The sequence below is a fragment of the Parasteatoda tepidariorum genome, chromosome 10 (genome assembly GCF_982258835.1).
Source record: "Parasteatoda tepidariorum strain Cologne lab strain chromosome 10, Ptep-v5.0, whole genome shotgun sequence".
Classification (NCBI taxonomy): domain Eukaryota; kingdom Metazoa; phylum Arthropoda; class Arachnida; order Araneae; family Theridiidae; genus Parasteatoda; species Parasteatoda tepidariorum.
The window spans coordinates 28,450,182-28,472,765 of NC_141764.1; the positions used below are offsets into that span (position 1 = coordinate 28,450,182).

Sequence of the window (22,584 nt, forward strand, 5' to 3'; positions counted from 1 at the left end):
CGTCTTTAAACTACATATTTCGACAAAAAAATGGACAAAAATTGTCGTTTAAAAAAAAATTGTAACTTGAAGAAAGAAGCCGATTGCAGATTTGAAATCAGCGATACGAAAGTATCTAAGATGTCCTAATAAAAAATCCCATGCTCATGAAAACAAAACAAAAATGTTCACCAGTGTTATTAGTTATAATTAAAATTATCAATTATAACTAATTTTTATACTCAATTTTTAATGCAGCTTACCATTTATTAAAGCAGGTGTTATTATGAAGCCGTCCATTCTTTCCCATGATCTAACTCTTACGTAGTCATTAACATAACTTGGTATAGGGCATCGAAGAATAGCTGTATTACCCTTGAGAATAAATTCATCGAATAAGTGGATATCGAAATCTTGTAATAGTACTGAAATAAAAAAAAACAATATTTAGATTTAATAATAACTTATTTTTTTAAATTATTTATTAATTGTTATTACATATCTACGATATAACACATTATGTGGAACACAACATTTGCGTCGACATTGTTTTATTTTATTTTATAAATATTATTTAACGATTTTTATTTCTACAAGGTTTATATTATTTACGTCTCGTTTATTAATATTTTTTTATCTGTATAAAATCCGCTTCATAAAATACTCTGTAAAAAAATCTGTATCAAAGAACGGAATAAGATACTGACAGATGTGGTACATCATCGGTAAAAATACCCTTTTACCGTAGAGTAGTATGCTGGTAATATTTATTTAATTTGAGTGATTCAGTGAATTTACGGTAATTAATACTCTAAAAATTACGGTATAACAGATTTTTTGTTCCGTAATATATGTTTTGGTGAAAATAGATTTCACAGTAAAAGAAATGGCACTCAGGGTGCTGGTAATTTTTACCGTAATTTTATCCGGAATATTTTACAGAACTAAAATTGTGCAGTGTGAAGGACACAGTTCGTAATTCTACTAGTATACCTCTACATTGTCCTATATGGTGGCGATGTGTAGCTTGATTAATGCATTACAATACAGCTCACAATAACCGGGCTTTTGACCAGTAATGGTATGCTTACTGTTATAGTTTTGACAGATATTTTTTAATAACCGTGTAAATTGACTTTTTATCTTACTTACTTACTTTTTATCCTACTACTTTTTCAAACGCATTACTATGTTAGAACTGGTGAAACTTGTTTCATTTGTTAAAGCTGTTTTTCGAAGCTCAGTCGCCAAGGAAAATAAAAAAAAAGGAAAAGTTTAAAGGCCTTACACTTGAAGCAATTGTATGACTTTAAACTATATATATATATATATATATATATATATATATATATATATATATATATATATATATATATATTTATAAATTTTTATAAAAACGCCTATTTGGTGACATTTTTTCCCTCAGATGAAAATTATAAAAATCACTACTTTATTCTCCATTTTTCTTGTTGTAGTTCATTTCCGTCGCACTAGAGCTGCACAATGTGCTATTGGCGACGGCCTGGGAAACATCCCTGAGGATAATCCGAAGACATGCCATCACAATTTTGATCCTCTGCAGAGGGGATGGCACCTCCGCTTCGGCAGCCCAACGACCTGCACGCGAAGTGGAGCACTTAACGGTAGCACAGTTTAACGAGGATCAATACCGCACACCCTCGGTCCCTACGCAGACTGATCCAAGTGGTCACCCACCCACACACTGACCGCAGCCAGAGATGCTTGACTTCGGTGATCTGCTGGGAACCGTGTCTTAAAGATCAGTCCACTGCGGGACCTCAATTTTTGTAAATTTTTATGAGCGCAGGTAATGCAGCATTGGAGTAAGTTTTTAAATATTAAAAAATTAGACAGCAAATGCTTTTCATTTTCACGAAAGTGTGGCTTTTCTCCGTAGTGACGTTTTACGCCATTTTAACAAGCGTAAATAGCGAAATCTTTAGATAGGCTAAAATCTACGTAACAGTTATAAAAATAGCATATTATTCGCAAAAAATCATAATTTCAAATTACGATAGTGACTTTGAGAAAGAGTCTTAGTTAGCCTAACAATTAGAGAGTTTGCTTAAACTGATAATCAATATAGAAATAATACATAAATAGGGTATAAAGAACAATGCTAATTTATGCCAAAAAAATTGACTCTCTGAAGGTATTTTATTTTTTGTTCCTTACATTTCATAGATATATTTAACTGAATTTAATTATTTAACAGTTTTTATTATATAAATAATTGAATAAATTATAATAATTAAAGTTAAAAAATGCTATTATTTAAGAATTACTATTGTTTTTATTTTGCATAAAAATCATTATTCAGATAATAAATCATTTTTTTCCAGCGGTAGAAAAGAAACAATTACAAAAATATTTTACAGCAGTGACATAAAAAACAATTATTTTAAGAACAGAAAGTTAATTTTTTCATACATTTCTACCACTCCAAACCTTTATCATTTGAAATTATTTTAAGTATGTATTTCATTCTACAATTCATACACAAGTGAAAATAAAAAAATAAACGAAATATTTCAAAAATTGGTCTTTTAATTAAGACTTTTGACATAATTATATGCATTAAATCCTTCAAAACCCTAATTAAAGTTTACAGATCTTTGAATTTTAATGAAAAATTAAAATGATTTGTCTTTCAGAAAAATACAGTTTAATATTTAATTATGAAACATGATTAAATTAACTTAAAAGATTTAGCATTAAATTCAATCAAAATCATATTTTGACCAGGTTATTCTCAGAAAAAATTATTTGATGTATTGAACTAGGATATAGATTATGGTTTTAAAATTTTATCATCTCCTAAAGCAATTTAATATTTTTTTTAGATTTTTTTAGTTAGATTTAGGACTACTTTAATACAAGTTAAAGTATTTTAATCATATAAAGATGTCAAAATAAATTAAATATTAATTTAATTAACCTGTGTTTCTATAATATATCATTTTTTTTCTAAAACTTTATTTATTCAACCTATCATTGATTCATTTTTTGTAACGAAACCTCTTATTTCCTCAATACTTTTAGAAGCCTTATATTGCTCGCGGTGACATTTTCCTGGAATATAAAAAATTGACTCCCTCTTTCGGCATGAATTGTTACTCATTTTTATTTCCAACACCAGATTCTGTCGAATTTTCTGAAATATAAAGACAGACTGACAGATAACAATTCCGAAAAGTTATGAGGAAATGTTCGGAATTTTAAATTAGGAGCTTTGCTTTATACCTTAGAAGGGAGTCACAAGTTTCAGAAGGTGGTAAAAAGCGATATACTTTTATATTTATTTATACACTGAGAGATTTGTTAAGTGAGGAAGTTAAATGGCATCTTACTGACAAAAACTAAAATATCGCTTCTGTATATTCTGTATTTATTTACTTCACAAAGAAGTCTGAATTATCAGAAGTAAAAATATTAAGCACCTGAATTTCAGCACGAAGATGAAACTTGAAACATTTTACCTCCCATAAACATGAAATGTGCAAGATCATTATACCTAAATGTCTTTATTTTACTAAAAATTGATTTGAATATTGGGCACACTGTAAAAAATTGTGTTCAAATTGCGTTTCTCCCTTATCCATTTCTACGGAGACGTACTATTTTTACAGTAATAATATTATCGCAAGGTCACCAAGTAATTCTAATAAATAAATTTTACTGTAGAGCTTAAATTTAAGGTATACTTTTATAAGGTAAAAATGGATTTTACTGTAAAATGGATATTATGGATAGTGCATCCAAAGTGCCGGCTCTTTATACCGTAATTTAATCTAGAATATTTTACAGTGTAATTGCCATAACTATGATAAATATTTTCCTTCGTGTAACACTGGTTGAATTTTGATATTAGGGAAATTTAAAAGCAATATCTATATTTTTTTTACAATAATTGCTACAAATAACTTTCTTTTTAAATTATTAGTTTTACTCTGTGGTATAATGCACTAAGTGCCGGTTTTAAAAGTTGTATTAATATTTTGTTTGAGAAAAACATCTGTATATGATACATCTCATTTGGAAAAATAACTGGAAATATTTTCTATCTCATTGAAACTGATGTAGAGATCTAAATAACTGCAAATCTAATGCTGTATATATATATATATATATATATATATATATATATATATACAAGGTCCGGCTATTAATTTCCAGGACTGACGTAACTGCAGGAGAACGAAAAGCCGGAAGATGGCGCTAATGATTGCATATTGAAGAGTGCTTTCTTGCGCATGTGCAGTGCAATCGGCACCATGCTGAAGTAGGTGGTTCTCGTAGAAAGGCGCATTAAAACGTAGCTCTTAAATTCCTGTTGTCGAAGTGAAAATGGAGCAAGAATAAACATTAAATGTTGCTTCAAATTGGGCAAGACAGCTGCGGAAACCTACAAATTGTTAAAACAAGTTTACGGCGAGGAAGTATTATGTCGCTCAAGAACTTTTGAATGGTTTAAAAGCTTTCGGGACTACGCGAAAGCGTGGAAGATGATCCACACACAGGTTGGCCGCAGTCGTTACGCACGCCCGAAGCAATTGAAAAAGTTCGCTTCCACACATTGCGCTGCCTGTGAGGCTATTCTTAACCCAGCATGGTGTCGTTAAGATGCAGCATCCACCATACTCTCCAGACCTAGCACTCGCAGACTGTTTCCTAAGCTGAAAAATTCGCTGAAGGGGACAAGATTTCAAGATGTCGAAGCCATCAAGAAGACTGTAACGTCACTATTAAAGAGCATTCCGAAAGAGGACTTAAAAACTTCTTTCCGAAATTTGTACAGCCGAGCACAGACGTGCATTACGGCTGATGGGGATTACTTCGAATAATATTAAATGGCTATGCGTTTAATTTTATTTTCTTCTGAGTTATTATATGAGTCCTGGAAATTAATAGCCAGACCTTGTATATATATATATATATATATATATATATATATATATATATATATATATATATATATATATATATATATATATATATATATATATATATATATATATATATATATATATATATATATATATATTAAGTAAATACATTTTGATATTACGGGAAAAAAAATTCAAATGCGCTTATTATATGAAGCAATAATGCGTGTATTGTTTAAAAAAACGATGTTCTTTCCTTTTTTTTTTTGTAATACCGACTAAGTTCTTAGAAATAATGTATTAAGCAAATAAGTTAGTATAAGAATCTAAAATAGATAAAAGAAAAATATCTATAAATGACCCATGGATACATAAAAAATGGCTCTAGTGTGGTATACTTTGCAGTCTGTGCTTTCAATGACGTCACCTTCAGGTTACCCTAACCTTTGTTTACCTCTATGTGATTCGTTCGTTTTTTATTTACACATATATTCTTCAAAACCCAATCTCCAAAAATGAGAGGGGCCTCGATTTTAAACTATTACCAAAAAAGATAATATGCATCGTCAGAGTAGTTTTTTTATTTTATTTTATTACCGTCGTGGAATAGCCTAGCCAGTTTTAAGTTTATGACTAACATTGTTTAACTCATTGTCCTTATAATTTTCGTTCTAATCCTGACGACAAGATGACTGCAAGATCAATTTCGTAAATACTTGCTGTCGTGGAAGAATTTTAAGTAGAACTAACCCGCATTTGCGTCGCATAAAGAGGAAGACCACGAAAACATCCCATGGTTAGCCTTACGGAAAGGGAATTCCAAACCATGATCGTCTACCACTACAGATACTTTACGTCAGCACTGTGGTCAGTGCTAGCCGGCTACAGAATTCGTATTGATCAGCCACCGCTTGTTCGAGCCCGGGTCTCCTCATAGAGAGGCGATAACTCTATCCCGCAGGCTCCTTCTAAACTAAATAAACCAAGTCACCGCCAAGTTGTCACCAAAATGATCTTTTTCTATAATAAGTGCCGATACGTGCCAAATTTTATTTTGAGCAAAAATACGGAGAATAATATAGTGGAACACTGTTCCCATTCATGTTGGAACAAGTCAATTAAGTTTGAATACAACGTAGACTAGCTCTGTACCATATTACGGTTACAGAAAATTTGTACAGTTTAGTGGTCCAGCAAATTTTAAACCCTTTAGATTGCAGATTCGGAAAGGAATATAACAATAAGGTAAATCATTTATTTTCAAAACAAAATAATAAAAAAACTTATACAGAAAAAAAAATTCTTCCAAATATCTGCTTCTAGTTCTTATTTCTTACATTTTCTTTTGTTGGATTTATGAAAAGCCTTATAAGTTTAAGAATAAGTCTTTCAAACTATAAACAAAGAAAAGAAGCACTAAAGATATTGATGATGCTTATCCATTGTTATTTTTTTTTCTCTGTAAATTTAGAGGAAAGTATCCGTTGAACAAAAAGTTCTGTGAGGAAATAATACTAAAAGCAAAATAAATAGTATATTCGTAGTTTCTTTATTTCAACGGGATTCTTGTTATGATCAATACAGTCCGTAAAAAAGAACACAACAGAGAAAAAAGTTTTTGCAATTTTTTTTTTTCGTATTAGTTTTTAAAAGAATGAAAATGTTTAAATATTGGGAACATAAATTACAAATATATTTCGATATATATATTAGAAAAGAAGACAACATTCTATATTGGATTTACATTTTAAATAATTTAAAAGTAATGGATAAATTTTTAAAATTCGTCAATTTGGCTATCGCTTCCGGCCTAGGTTCAAAATATTAAAATCAATAAGCGTTTTTTTTTTAAAGTTTTGAATGATGTGAGCTCAGACTTTTGGAAGATTTCGTAAATTTACACTAAATAAATAGGAAGAATTCGTGCTCGCGTTACTGTCAGAACCTATGAGTGACTCTGTAGTGCTACAAGCACGCTGTTCAAAGTTGTTGTTTTCTCTTTATAAGCCCACCTTTGAATTAAAAATATGGACCTCTTATTGATAAATCAAGAAAAACGTCAGCACAAAATGAAAATTTACTATTCGTTATTACGCAATGTTAAAATGAGTCATGTGATTTTACAACAATTGATTAATTTAACGAGAAAAAAAACAAATTTAATTTTTTTAGTTCATAACTATGTTACCTATCTGCACCAGGTCCTTAAGAAAGTAAATATTTTTTTTCATGTTTTAAAATTATAGAATATATTTATTTTAACTTTTAGGCCCCGCTCAAAATATTTCAAATTATTAGCTAGTAAATTATCCAAATACCAAAAGCAATCGCCAATTTTCGAAAGCTATAGCTTAATTCAAAATTTTTATGGTTATTTTTTTTCCTATAGAAAACTATTTTACGGTAGGTTTCTTAAGGCTTATATTATTTGGACCCAATTTTAATTGGTTGTGCGGTGCATCTACCAAAAAGTACTGTAATCGAATGAAAAATACTGATTTGTTTCGAAAAATTCGTTTTGACATCATTTTGAGGACCGAGTTAAATATATATTTGTTTTTCCAGTGGAAAAATCATTCACCAATTCTTTCACCAAAACACAATTTTATTGGCCAACTTTACGATTTTAACGCATTTGGCGAGGTGGCGAATGCTTAGCGAGGGCCCTGACTATATAAATTGAATTAGGTCAAATTTAACTTCCAAAATATGTTTGCCCATTAAAATGTTTGTTTTGATTTTGATGTCGAAGTTGTAATGATATTTCGTTGCATTTTTTGCATATGGGATTTTTCAAAATTTCTTATTTTCATTAACATAAGTTTGATCCTTTTTCACAGGTGCATACTCATTATCCCAGAATTGACAAATGCTTACTTCAAGTGCGCAAGCGCAACTACTTCAAATCTTAGGTATGGGAGCGTACGAAATGCAACGTAAGAGTGTGAAGTTTCGTTGCAAATTTGGCATGTGATAAATTTTCACAAACGCATCTCATTATCGCGAAACTGTGGTTTTTCTAGAAGCATAAGAGGCCCTGGTTAAAGATGGATGAAACTTAGCCTATGAGTTTGTATATACTATTACAAAGTAAGAACATTATAAAAAAATATAATTCACTAAAAAGCGATCTTGTTCTTAAAATTATTTTTGAATAACAGACAATACTTGACTTAATTCATTACAAGGAAAATTAGCACACCAGTATATTATTATTAAAATAACTTACCAGCTTTAACATGAACATCTCTGCTACCAATAACACCGATTATATTTGAAGCTTCACATCTGTAGGTTGATGCATGTACGTCTGCCCTGTAATTTTGGCTGGCAAAAGAGCTGAATACTAGAGATCCGTCATGCCGGGTGCGTCTCAAACCGGGTATATCTTGCAAAACTTCACCATCATTTTTAACCCATTTAATAGCTGGTGTGGGCTGGCCCTCTGCACCACAATGTATAATAGTACCGCTTGAATTGAAAAATTCAACAATATTAAGAGGTTCTAGATGAAATTTAGGGGCTTTCAAATTAAACTCTATGCTAAGACCTGCAAAAAGAAAAAGAAACTTTATTACAAACTCTATAAAAAATTTAAATTGTTAGTTTAATCTTTAAGTCTGTAATGATGTATGTTATTATTTTCTGCTTACTTTAAACAAGATATATAAAACATTCTGTGTCATTTCATTTATTTTCTTTTATTTAGATAAGATATATGAAAAAATATATATTTAGAACTAAGATTGGATATTTTAAACTTGATTTGAAATTTAATAATTTTATAATTCCTTTAATGGAATAGAGTTTGTGCACTGAACTTTGCGCATGCTAAAATAAAAAAAAGTATAAATTCTGTTAACGTTGCTATTAAATTAAATTGATTACTTCTCCTAAGGGCTATAATGAACTGTCAAGTAATTTCTTTGGTATTTATAATTGATTTAATTCGAATTTATAGTCTATTTTCTTCGTCCTTTTTTTCTTTTATTTTTTATTAAAAAATATTTAGATATTTGATTTGATTTAAACTTTTAAAGTTTGTACCAATTTTAGGTAAAACAATGCAATAAGGGAACAAAAGTGTCTGTAATAGTCTCAAAACCCATCAAAAATTAGTATTTGGTTAATATTTGCTTCAGATATAAAGTAACAAATAAGTTTAATAAGTTCCTTTTCTACTGCGATCTTAATATCTGTACACAGAAACTTTTAAGAGTGCTTCACCATATTAGCGTTTGAATTTACAGCAACCGTAACAGTTAATTCTAATAAACATTTTATTTAACTTTATTTAAAGTTTTAATTTTCCTCAGTTTAAATAAATCAGTTGATATCTCAACATGATTCAGTTTCATTTTTTTAATGTTGCTTCAAAATCAAACCATATAGGGATTCACAAATGAACAAATATTTCTAGAAGTATAGATAACCATTTAGTTTCTTTGAACCATACAGCATAAGCTGGTTTTAAACATACATGCTGGGAAATAAATATTTATCTGTTAAACTTTATTGTTATGAAAATCCGCTGACTTATTGACTCGCTGATTAATTATTTTGACAATTTTATTACTTATTCATGCCTTCATTTGAACATCTAAAGAGTATGCTCCAAAACAAACAAATAAATAAATAAAATTATTTGTAAAAATGGTGATAAGCATAATTTTTCAAGTAACATTTATTTCTCAGCTGATCCGAAATTAAATATATAAATATCTCCTCACATTGAAATTACAATGTTTTGCTCATTGTACGCTTACACTTGTCAATTTCATTTAATCAGTTATAATTATTGAAGTTTAATCTATATGTTCTAAAGCCTATTTTTTTGAAATATTAAAATAAACATTTAAATTTGGGAAAATGTATGCACATAATCATAGAAAAATCTCCAAATAATACCAACCATTTTCTCTAACGTGAACATTAATTAGGCTAAAACTGAAGTAAATAAATAAGCTAAGCTCTTAATTTTGAGTTAATACAGCGTTGAAAACTTTGCTTTTACTAGTAAATAGGCAAAAATAATTGTAGCAGAAAATCTATACAGCACTACTTATAACTGTTTAATCTGATAAAGTTTCCCTCTTTCCCTTAATGAAATTTATGCAACTGATGATAATTTGACGCATGTATCTTCCTTGCTTTCGTTAATGGATGCATTCATTAAATGTAGTTTATCTGGGAACATGAGCGTAACAAGAAGTACTTAAATCTATCGCAACCGCAAAATAATTACAGTTACGGGAATTATACGTTTACTGATTACATCAAACAGTTTATCGCTAAGTTCTTTCGCTAAATGTTTACAAATGCATTATTTTTTTGAAAAAATGAATTTTTCTTTAAAAACTTTTGTAATCAAATAAAATATTGGTTAATAAAAACTTCTGCGGCTTGTAAAAATGTGATTAAGATAACTATGTTTAGAGATTATGTGATTGTATAAAACTGAATCTACATATATTTTGTATGGTATAATCTCGACGTCTGGTAAGTCCTATTATTTACCGGTAAAACCGACCTTTTACCTAATATAATTTCGAAGAAGGCTTTAATATCGTTTTTTTTCCGCCTTTTTTATCAAACTTTTGTTTTACAACTAAGGAGGATCAAGTCAATTTGGTAAATTGGCAGCTTGTAAAAATATGATTATGATCATTATGTTTAGAGATTAAGTGATTGTATAAAACTGAATCTACATATATTTGGTATGGTATAATCTCGACGTCTGGTAAGTCCTATTATTTACCGGTAAAACCGACCTTTTACCTAATATAATTTCGAAGAAGGGTTTAATATCGTTTTTTTCCGCCTTTTTTATCAAACTTTTGTTTTACAACTAAGGAGGATCAAGTCAATTTGGTAAATTGGCAGCTTGTAAAAATATGATTATGATCATTATGTTTAGAGATTAAGTGATTGTATAAAACTGAATCTACATATATTTGGTATGGTATAATCTCGACGTCTGGTAAGTCCTATTATTTACCGGTAAAACCGACCTTTTACCTAATATAATTTCGAAGAAGGCTTTAATATCGTTTTTTTCCGCCTTTTTTATCAAACTTTTGTTTTACAACTAAGGAGGATCAAGTCAATTTGGTAAATTGGCAGCTTGTAAAAATATGATTATGATCATTATGTTTAGAGATTATGTGATTGTATAAAACTGAATCTACATATATTTGGTATGGTATAATCTCGACGTCTGGTAAGTCCTATTATTTACCGGTAAAACCGGCCTTTTACCTAATATAATTTTGAAGAAGGGTTTAATATAGTTTCTTTCCGCCTTTTTATCAAACTTTTGTTTTACAACTAAGGAGGAACAAGTAAATTTGGTAAATTTATATTCCCTTAGATTTATTTTCACCAATAAAACAAAGATTTATTTTACCAGTATAGGGAACTACCAAATCATTGTTATACCTTAGATTTATTTTACCAGTAAAACCTAGGATTCATCATAATGAAGTGCGTGTCGGCTTTTAGAGAGTCTTCGGGCTTTTAGAGTAATCTATACATGGTATTCATGGACAGCTTCATGTATTCCATTTTCAGATGAAATAAGTTGTCATTGGTAAGGAAATTAGGCTATTATTATTTTTTTGCATGTAGATAGGTAATTTATATTAATGTTGAGTTTTTGCTCCAGATAATATTTTATTTTATAATTTAATGCATTTATGTTTTTTTTAAACTTTGGATTTTGTTAATTAGAGATTATTACAAGTGATTATTTGCTAATCATCATCCTGTTATTAAGCGATCCTGCTTTAATGTTAAATTTTAAACATCGTCTCTTCAAAAATATGTATTCTTAATATGTGTGACATAAACCCCAAGAGACAGGCAAATTTTTTAACCAAGATCAAATTCACTGACTACAAGATATAAAACAACTGAGAAAAATATTCTTAGTGCATACATATTTGTGAAACCTTCAATATTTGAAAAAAGCAATAAAGATGTGAGGCAATTGCGATGATAGAGACTCGCATTTTGCAAAAATCTTTTTTAAGCATGCATTTTTGGTATTTTTAATTTGAAAGCTTTTTTTGTACTATTTATAATTTTGTTGCAACATAATATATTTGAGTACACAAAAAATATAGCAACGTGTCGTGGGAGATGGCCAAAAAGTGTTTTTATGGTCTAAGAAAATATCTTAAGTCAAGCCTAATAAAAAGAAAGACAAAAGTGTTACTCTATAAATGTCTTATACGATCAGTGCTTACATACGCACGTGAAACCTGGACAATGACCCGTGGAGAAGAAAATATGATAGCTAGATTTGAGAGAAAAATACTGCGAAGCATTTTTGGTGGAAAAAGTAAAAACGGTACCTGGTTTAGAAGATCAAACACGGAACTTTACGAAGCATATAAAGAACCTGATGTCATTAAATTTATCAAAATTCAAAGGATTAAATGGGCAAGCCACATTGTGAGAATGGAGGATAGCAGGACAATCAAAAAAGTTTTCAGTGCCAGGCCATCAGGTACAAGAAAAAGAAGACGACCAAGCCTAAGATTTTTTTGACTGCCTTGAAAAGGACCTACAAGTTTTATTAAAGATAATAAACTGGAGAACCTTGGCTAAGGAAAGAATGTCTTGGCATAGGCTTGTTGAAAAGGCCAGAGCCCATCCTGGGCTGTCGTGCCAATGAGAAGAGAAGAATAAGATCGTGGGAGATAGGAAGTGAAGCGAGTTGGAGGTTATGGTACTTAATTTTTGATTGCTCAAATTTTGCGAGCATAAGCTTTTGCATGGGGAGCATGAACTTTTGCATTTTGAATAGAGTTACATACCAGTTATACAATGCGTGAAAAATTTCTTTTGCTTGAATAAAATCTACCTTATTGAACGAATTATTTTTTTTCAATCCCCATATTGGGTTTCGCACTCACAATATGGATGTCCCCTATGTGAGATTAAGCGTATACAATATTTTGTCTCATGAATTGATGGCTAAGAAATTCCTGAATTTAATTACGCAATGATTTTTTTTTCGTATTAATGAAAAATAGCTGAACATCCGTTATTTAAACGAAACAAAAAAATGTGAAAAATAAATGAACCAATATTTATTAACATACACAATCATGCATAAAGCTCAAAGACATATAGTAACCCAATTAAAAAAATATATTGTTTTTTGCTATTTTTGTCACCTTTATTAAGCAACCTCCGGTGAACGACTGGTCTGCATTTTCAAATAAGAATAATTTTGTGATTTAAAATAGTACATTCACATTTGAAGACAATAAGCAAGTATGAAGTCTATTCTATGGTTTTAAACAAAAACAAATGTGCTAATTAGTACATGGCTCTTTTGATGGATATTTAAATAAAGTAGCAACTTTATTAGAATCAAACTGTTCACTTATTTTCTATTATTAATTTTTGTTAAATTTGCAAATAAATTTTCGATTGCAATCCAATGAATTTATTAGAGTTTTTTTTCCCCAAAATGAAATGAATTTTTAGAATACATTGGTCAGAAACAGTAAATGGCACATTTTAGAGCGAAAAATAATTTAAAAAGAAAATACTTTCACTGCGCTGTTAGATGATGAAAAGTCAGTATAACCAAGCATTGTACCCAAAAGTAGTGTCGGCTGTTGAATGACTGTTATAAAATAAACTAAAATACCCATGATTGAGCAGAGGTGCCTCTCTGTGGAAAAAGAACTCGCCTGCAAATGAGGTGACCCGTGTTAGATTCCCAGAAATGGCTGGTCCATACGAATTTAGCACTCGACTTGCACTGACATCAGTGCTAACGTAAATATCAATACTTAACAATGTATCGTGATATTTTCTCAATTAAGCTTATTTAGCCGGAAAGTAGTGATTAATAGTGAACAAACCTAGCCCAATAAAAATTTGCAAACTGTAGAAAAAAAACTGCACCAATTTTGCACTCCCGTTTTCGAGGTATTAGAGATTACCCATACAGACAGATTTTGCCTTTTATGTATAGAGAGGAGAGAATCGGAGTTTACATATATAAAACTTTGGCAGTAAATATGTACAGTACTTTCTCTTTTGAATGTGAAAGAGCCTAATGAAAGACAATTATTCATATTTTCCCTTTATCCCATAAAGGGGACTACTTCACTTTACAATTTATTTCTCTTTGCAATTTAGATTCTAGAATCGCTTTTCGAAAACATTTTACATATTACCCTGCACTACACAGATCATAAGTTATAAAGAATGATAATAATATCCAAACATCTATTTTTAATGGCGGGCACTTGGGGTTTGTCCCATTGGCCACAGAAATGCCAGAACTGCTACTTTCTTCGCGTTACCCAGTGGGCACCTGTGGTGAAGCCACGGCGGTGGAACATTGTCGACCACGTCACGCAACCACAAACCCGTTTACAGGGCGGGTCACATTCACACAATCACACACAAAGGAGAAAAGACACAGAACACAGAAAGAAAGAAACATCCATGTCCTGAGCAGCATTCGAACCCGCGACCAGCGGCTCCGCAGTCAGGCACGCTAACCACTCTGCCACCAGATCGACATATCCTAACATTGTATGATTGCTAATTTTTATAATCAATAAATATCACAATTTCATTGTTATATATTTCCTGCCACGTCTCCATAGATTTCAAATTTTTAAAGTTAATCCACTGAAACTTTCATGAAGTTTTATGTTAGTGACGTTTTTCATATCTTTTAGATTATTATAAAATTTCATTTAACCAAACAATAAATTTTTTAACTTAAATATAAAATTTGAAAAACTCATGCATTATTCAAGGACTTCAATAATACGCTTCATTTAAAAACAAATGCACTGTTTTTATTTGAAAACTTTTTATTTTCAAGAGTAAATAAAGTATTATTGAAGGAGAACTTAAAACAGAAACCAGAGATTGACAGCTTAATTCCCAAGAATGGTTGATAAAAATTTTCAACATATCGTCGAGATTAAATTTGAAAAGTTACTTAAAATCCTTTCATATCGCAAAATTCTCTAATTTAAGGAGAATGCCTCTCTTTTTAAGAGCATTAAATGAAATGAGGTAAAAAGCAGCTTAATACTCCGGAGTATAAGTATAATGTAAACTCTTTGAAGTTTATGAAAATTTATTTTTCTCTTGGTAAAAATCATGCTCTTTGGACGAAATAAACGAAAAATATATTACAATAAGAAACTTGCTGTTAAGCTTAATAAAAATTTAAAGACATAAAATGTTACATTAATATTTCATGAGTCACTTATATCAATAAAGTTGAAGAATAAATTACAGCTTCGGCAAAACTTAACTCAACCTGCATTATTTTGTTTTCTTGTAATATTCTTCCTTTAGTAATAAAAACGTATTATGTGTATTAAAAGATGATAAAAATCTAATCTCTGTTCTTCTCAAAAGTAGTACCAACTTTAATAACTTATGTATTATTCATAAAAAAAGTACCAAAATGAAACAAAACTCATAAATGTTTCATTGCTCTACAATGTTTTCGTAGAGAATATGCCGAAGCAAATCTTTCAGGGTCATTTTGAGGTTATTATCAGCCACAAAACAAACTTAGTCACAGCAATTTTAACAATTCTGTAGCTATTGCCTAAAATATTTATCTTTTTTGAAAGTTATCAGATGTACTGCTTAATTCATATCTAAACTTAATTTTCTTTTAAATGTTTTATAATATTACTCAATTGCTATCAGGTGGAAATTTTTCCATAGTATTTTGTTTACTGTTTATTTTCTTTAAACAGAAAAAAAGTAAGGTTAAAACTACCAGGATATGGGGAAGTTTGAAAATGTTTCTTGCTCTATTAAAATGTCAAACCACTCGGCAATTTTTGGTAATGAGTTTGGTAAAATTAACAATGAAGTATATGTATATGTTATTGATAAATATTGTTAATGTGGAAAAACTTTGTAATTTTATTATGAAACTTCGCAGAATAGCTTAAAGGCAGTTTATGTTTTCAGTTTTGTATTTTTACAAAATGTCGGGTAGTAAGAACTATAATTTTGAAAACCGGAATTTCCCGTAAACTGCTACTATATGATCCGGAAAAATACCAAATATATGATTTAAATGCCATACATTTGGGATTTATGAACTAGAATCTTTTTGCTCCATATCGGAAACACCATTACAATCCAATAAAGTAAATTACCAGAATGTTTTTCTCCATGTATAGGTCGCTAGAAAAATAAATTAAAAACTTCTAGGAAAAACTCTTTCTTAAAACTTGTAGTTTTAATAAAATAAATAGATACGCTCTCTTACTTTTAGGGCTCAAAATTAAAAACCCTATAAAATATAAAATGTTAGATTTGAATGAAAAAATATTATTGATAAATGTAAAGCAATGAATCAAAAATTAATTTTTAAAAAATCCATTTTTTTCTTGGTTTTGCAAAATGGTTAAAATATTTCTGAGTCAGTATCAATGCATGCCAACGAAACTCCCACAAAAAGATGTGTTTATTGCTTAGAAATATTTTTATCACCTAGAACCATGAAGATGAGCAACTTTAAATAGCTTATAAAGTGCTCAGCGCTTCAATTCGTGTTCAGTCATGTTGTTGTGTAAACAAACTTGCATTGGAAAAATTTACACGGTAACGCGGTTTTACTCTAAATCTTAATAATGTTGTAGAAAATTTGAAAGTAAACACGGTTTCTCACAGTCCAAAATTACTAACAGAGCAATTATATAAGCAAAAAAATTGAAGTAATTAATGTCAAACTAAGTTTGTAAAAAAATAATAGAAATCATATATATATATATATATATATATATATATATATATATATATATATATATATATATATATATATATATATATATATATATATATATATATATATATATATATATATATAAGGGAGCAACGTTGATCCACCTAATATGGTGCCCCTGAAGGAGTGACCAACAAATCTGCCCTTTAGAAGCCTGTATGACGAACGGTCATTCTCCAGTTAGGTATTTGTCAGCCGACCGGCCTGCCTAGGGGGCAGAGAACTGTCCTTGCATCAGAAAGGTTCTGCGTTCGAATCCCGGGCAAGGCATGGATGTTCATTCCTTCTCTCTACTATCTCTCCTCACCGTGGGAGCGGCGTTGGCCCATATAATATGGTGCCCCTGAAAGAGAGGCCAACAAAATCGCCTGAATTGACGGATGTTAACACAGGTGGGCATTGGAAATATATATATATATATATATATATATATATATATATATATATATATATATATATATATATATATATATATATATGTAGGTATGTTTCTATGCGTTGTACTTCATTTTGTATCTCATTTTAAAATCATGAAAAAATATTATTAATAGCTATCTTTCTCCCTTCAATCACAATTCATAAAATGCTCCATGCAATTTCTAGTATTTTTATACAAACTTAGTTTGACATTCACCTTATTATTCGCGAATAAGTTTCCAAATTGCAAATATTGTGAATAAATTTGAGTTTAAAGTCGTTTTATTAAAAATAACTAAATTTACCCAGTGTAAGGTAAGACAGTTAAATATAATATTATAATTAATAAATAAATAAGATTAGGTCCCAGAACGTGAAGATCCGATAATTAGTACAAAAGTTATTCAGGATGGTCCGTTTTTTTAATTTTGAGTACTACATATATGTATACATTTTGCACTATTATCTCCGGTTAATATAAATGTGCAAAGTATTGTTTCCAACATTTTACGTAGAATTGAATTAGACAGATTCCTAGATGTTTAGACTACTAGATTAGAACTTAGAAGTCTTTTATGTACAAAAAGTGCAATTTTGTACTTATTTTGTTGTCGTAGATAGCTATATAGACAATGTATTATTTTCTATTTTTATTTTTCTTATTTAATTTAACGAGGCCAAACAAGAATTAAAAGAGCCAACATATCAACACCATTTAGCCAACATTCAGTCGGAACAATTTAGCTTTGCAAAAGTTATACCTCTTTCAAGTTGACTCATAATGAAGGAAAGAAACCCTTATAACTTTAAAATAAATTTATATTCTCAACTCGAACTTTTATTTCATTAAATTCAGTATTAAAAAATATCAAAAACGCGCCGCATCAACCTAGATAGTCCTAGTTAGTCACCCTAGATAGTAACGTAAATTCATGTCAAAAATAGTATTTATTATCCATGAAAATGCTCATATTATTTGAGATATTCGTTACATTAATTTGTAATATTTTCATTCGATTCAACGTGAGAAAATGCATATGAAACAATGTATCACTTGTTTACATAGATATAGCAAATGAGTAAATAGATGCAAGTGGAAATTTGCATATTTTGTTTCATATAAGACCCTTGTAACTTTTTAAACTATTAGTCCCATCTTCTCGCGATTGGTCTCATTCGATTCAGCTTAAGAATGCATCAAAAACAATGCTTAACTTGCCTGTCTAAAATTCGTTCCCTTACCCATTTACCTCAAAAATATGAAGCGTGTTGCGACATCAATTCACAGTCAGTTTAAACAATTATTTCAACTAATTGTCCAGGAGAATTCAGACACCATTTCCGAGGACATTTATTCTATTAAAAAATAGGAAAAAAAATCTTGGTTGTAAATTTTTCTGAAGTTTTATTCGACTATTAACATAATAGATATTTAATAATAGATATCTAATAAAAGATATCTAATGATTGATATCTAATAATAGATATCTAATAATAGATATCTAATGATTGATATCTAATAATAGATATCTAATAAAAGATATCTAATAATAGATATCTGATAATAGATATCTAATAATAGATATCAAATAATGGATAATAATTAATGCTAAGAAATATTACGAAAGGGTTTGAGCCTAACAAAACTAGGAAAATAATTTATAAATTCTTTTGAATTAATCACGAGTATAATAAATTAAAATTGGACGTCCTAATTTCTACTTTATCTACAGCTCTCGAATTAATATTTAAAAAACTATTAAAATATTCTTTGTAAAAATATGTTATTGACTAAGTATTATCTTAATGCATACCCATAGGGAAAATAGTATGTTACGCAAATGCGAACCTTAGTATATAGTTTAAGATATAAAAGATAAACAATAATAATTAGATAGTTTAAATTAATGCTTAAAAGCGGAAGAAAGAGAAATATTTTCATAGCTAGATATTTTAGAATGATGGAAACAGGTGCAAACGATGTAAAAATGTTTTTTATCTTTGGTTATTAAAAACTTTAATGACTGTTGGTTTTTTCAATAGCTCCCCTTTTCTTTTTTGAGCTTAAAGGAGTTTTGGTGTATTGTGAAACCTACTTTTTCATTTGTAACATACGTTATATCTCGAAAAAGTTTTCTTTTTCTTCTTTTTTCCCCTCTTAATTACTAATTTCTTAGACCCAGATGAGCAAACTTATTTTTCCTTTCTGAATAAAGATTCTGAAAATACATACTAAGGCAAGATTTTACAAAGCTTATAATATTATTACAACTGAGGATTACTAAAGGATTACATCCAATTAAAATACTTAAAATTACGTAAGTACTTTTTCGCATTTTCAAATATCACGCAAGTAATAAATATACATTTTATGAAAATAAGAAAACTGAAAGGAACAACTGTCATAACTATAACAATAAAAAAAATAGCTGATTCACGTATTTTATAATTATTTAAAGAACATTTGCGAAACAATTCTAATCAGATTAAATAAATTTTCAAATAATTAATTAAGACAACGAAATGAATTAAATTCATATTTCATGAGCTATATGTAAAAAAATGACGAAACAAATAAAAAATATATTGCGCATAGGGAAAATTATTTTAATGTTGTTGTTGCTTATTTCTGCAATTTAAGACATTTCATGCAAATTAATCTTTTACTTTTCCAATTTGTCTGCATTGTTTTAATTGTTTAATATAAATTAATTTTAATTTTAAATCTCTTTTTAAGTTGTAATGTCTTACAAATTAAAAAAAAAATATTTCGCACAAAATATTTTTTTTCGCTTGAATGCCCATTAAATTTTAGAAATAATTTTATTTAAATTCTTAGCCGTGAATATTACAGTATATCATAAATTGATAAAGTTGTAACATGCTTTCAAATCAATAATATATTACAAGTGAAAAGTGAAAAATATTTTTTTTCAGTTACTTCCCATTTTTAATTTATATACCGCATTACTCTATCAATTATTTAAAAAAATGACATCTACCATAATGTACACAGTTTAATGACATCTTACTCTTTTCAATAAATCTTAAGAATATTTTTTACTATGCAATATTAAATTGTTTTTAATATAATTTTTAAAAACAAATTACCGTTACAGTTTTGGCAACAGCTGTTAAGTAGTTCTTTTTAGGGCAATGTTCTAGTTTTTTTTGTCACAACTTTTACACTTTTTCTTAATTATAATTTTCTCTTTTTAGATAAATAAATCCTTGTGACAAACCTTTAATGCAGAGAACTAATTATACTGATGTATTTTAATTACATATGAAAAGAAATACACACACTACTTACCAGTGGTAAAAAATGCAGCAAGAAATAATCCACGCAAATATTTGCGATATATCCTCATATTCGATGCATTAATTTCAACAAATAAATTTCAATCCATTCTTCTTTTTTTTCAATTTTGCAATCGAACTTTATCTGCTATCATTTTTGCACTGTGAATTAACAATTTATTAAATGTGTACAACTTAAATGATTTTTCAAAAGCATATCATAAATAGTTTTAAATTTTTAAGATATTTGTTTAGACCTCTTTTTTTTCAATCGTTAAGTGCGATCAGTAGGAAACGAACTATATGAAGCAAATGACACATTTCTCGTTTTCCACTCGAACTCAGAAGCACGCAGGAGAAGCACTTCTTATCGACTTTGCTATCAGATGATTGAAGCATCAGTAAACATTTGGTATGGAATTTCTACCGCTCTTTCGCTAAGAACGAAAAGGGGGCGCTGTGTCCCTAACACAATATTACAGTTTGGAGCGGGCCTCATAGTTTACGCTAAGTTTGAATGGGGAAAAGTTGAGAACCGTTTGTAGCTACTGAAGCACTTTTTTTTTCTTTCATAAACTTTTGGTGTAAAAGTCAATGAGTAATGGATTGGAAATGAGTTTGATCGCGAAATTAGTTTCGTTTAGACGTCATTCTAAGTGAACGTTTATTGACGTTATAGGATTTTTCTTGGATGTTCGCTTCGATGCATTTGACGGATACGTTTATGGGTTTGAGACGTGAAAAGAATAATAAATTGCTAGCATTTGACAAAATAACACAGTATAGGAAATAGTGTATCAATAAAAGTTACGTTTCTCTAAAATCATTCTGTTATCCATAAATCGACAAGTTGAGTACACTGAAATGCTCTTGTAATCGGAATCTTTAAACCATTAAGTATTAAGCAAATAAAAATGTCGTTATGATAGTAAATTGTTTGTGGTAAAATTAAAGCTTGCTAGCCTGATATACACTTCATTAAATTATCCACAACTTTTTTTTCACATTTACTACATAAAAACGAAAATAAATAAATATATATTAAATGAAGCAATTTAAGCAAAAAAAAGTACTCACAATTTAAGAGTAATTTGTTTTGCTAACGGTGTCGAAAAATAATTAAAGAACAAAATATTTTATGAAATGATACTTTAATAGGATAATTTTTTAAGTAGTATTTGAATTAAATATTTAACAACTTCCTATATGCTCGGAAATGACATGGTGTAGAAATTCCATGTAATTCATATATGTTTAAAACTGTACACGATTCTGTATTTTTTAAGTAATTCAGAAAAATTAGCAATTAGTGGACCATTATTTTTCATACAGAAAAAAATAGCTTTCCATTTTAAAAACGGAATTAAAATATATTTTATAAATAGGTTTGACATTTAGCTTAATTAGTGAAACCTTCTTCCATTTTCTATTTTTATTTTTAGCTTTGAAAACATTGTTATTAATAAAACAATCTCATAAATTGTAACTACTATTTCTCATGTGAAATAAAAAGAAATATAAAATTTAATTTAAGAAAAAATGAATTTTGATACTGGTAATTATTTTTTATTCGAGACGTGAAAAAATGCAATAATTAAATGCCGAAAAAAATTTAAAAAAAGTGTGCAGTAATAAAAATCCTGAATCAATAAATTAAATGTTTCCATTTATTTTATATATCCATTTATTTTATATATTATATTTATTTTTATATATATTTTATATACATATATATATATATATATATATATATATATATATATATATATATATATATATATATATATATATATATATATATATATATATATATATATATATATATATATATATATATATATATATATATATGCATATATATACATTTTTATACATTTAGCACTTAAATATTTTTCCCTTTAATAAGGAGCACTTTATTTTATTAAATCCTTTACAGGTCCATTTAAATTCACTTCAACCCAGTGAGATAATTACAAGAGTTCTTAAACAATAAAACTTTACTCAGTTATTACAATACTGTCCTAAAAATATGAAATGGCGAGCATTAACATATTGAAAGCTTTTAATATCTTTTGTCCTATAGTGAAGAGTAACAAAGTTGTCCGAAAGTGCTTTTAAGTCAAGTCATTTACATTTTTTGAGATTTAAACTTTTGAGAAAAGTTACCACCTTTCTTAATTA

The 22,584-nt window shown here is 28.9% G+C and overlaps 1 protein-coding gene across 1 annotated transcript in view; it reads right to left on the reverse strand.

Moving 5' to 3' along the window:
• Positions 1–20,810, reverse strand: part of LOC107452159 (cell adhesion molecule Dscam1) — a 71,698-nt gene extending 50,888 nt beyond the window's left edge. Inside the window, exons 1-3 of the mRNA XM_043050066.2 lie at positions 20,417–20,810; positions 8,116–8,436; positions 243–404 (exon numbers count right to left, since the gene is read on the reverse strand). Of these exons, the coding sequence (XP_042906000.1) occupies positions 243–404; positions 8,116–8,436; positions 20,417–20,474 (541 nt within the window). The 5' untranslated portion in view covers positions 20,475–20,810. The remainder of the gene's footprint in view (positions 1–242; positions 405–8,115; positions 8,437–20,416) is intronic.
• Positions 20,811–22,584: the final 1,774 nt, after the last annotated feature.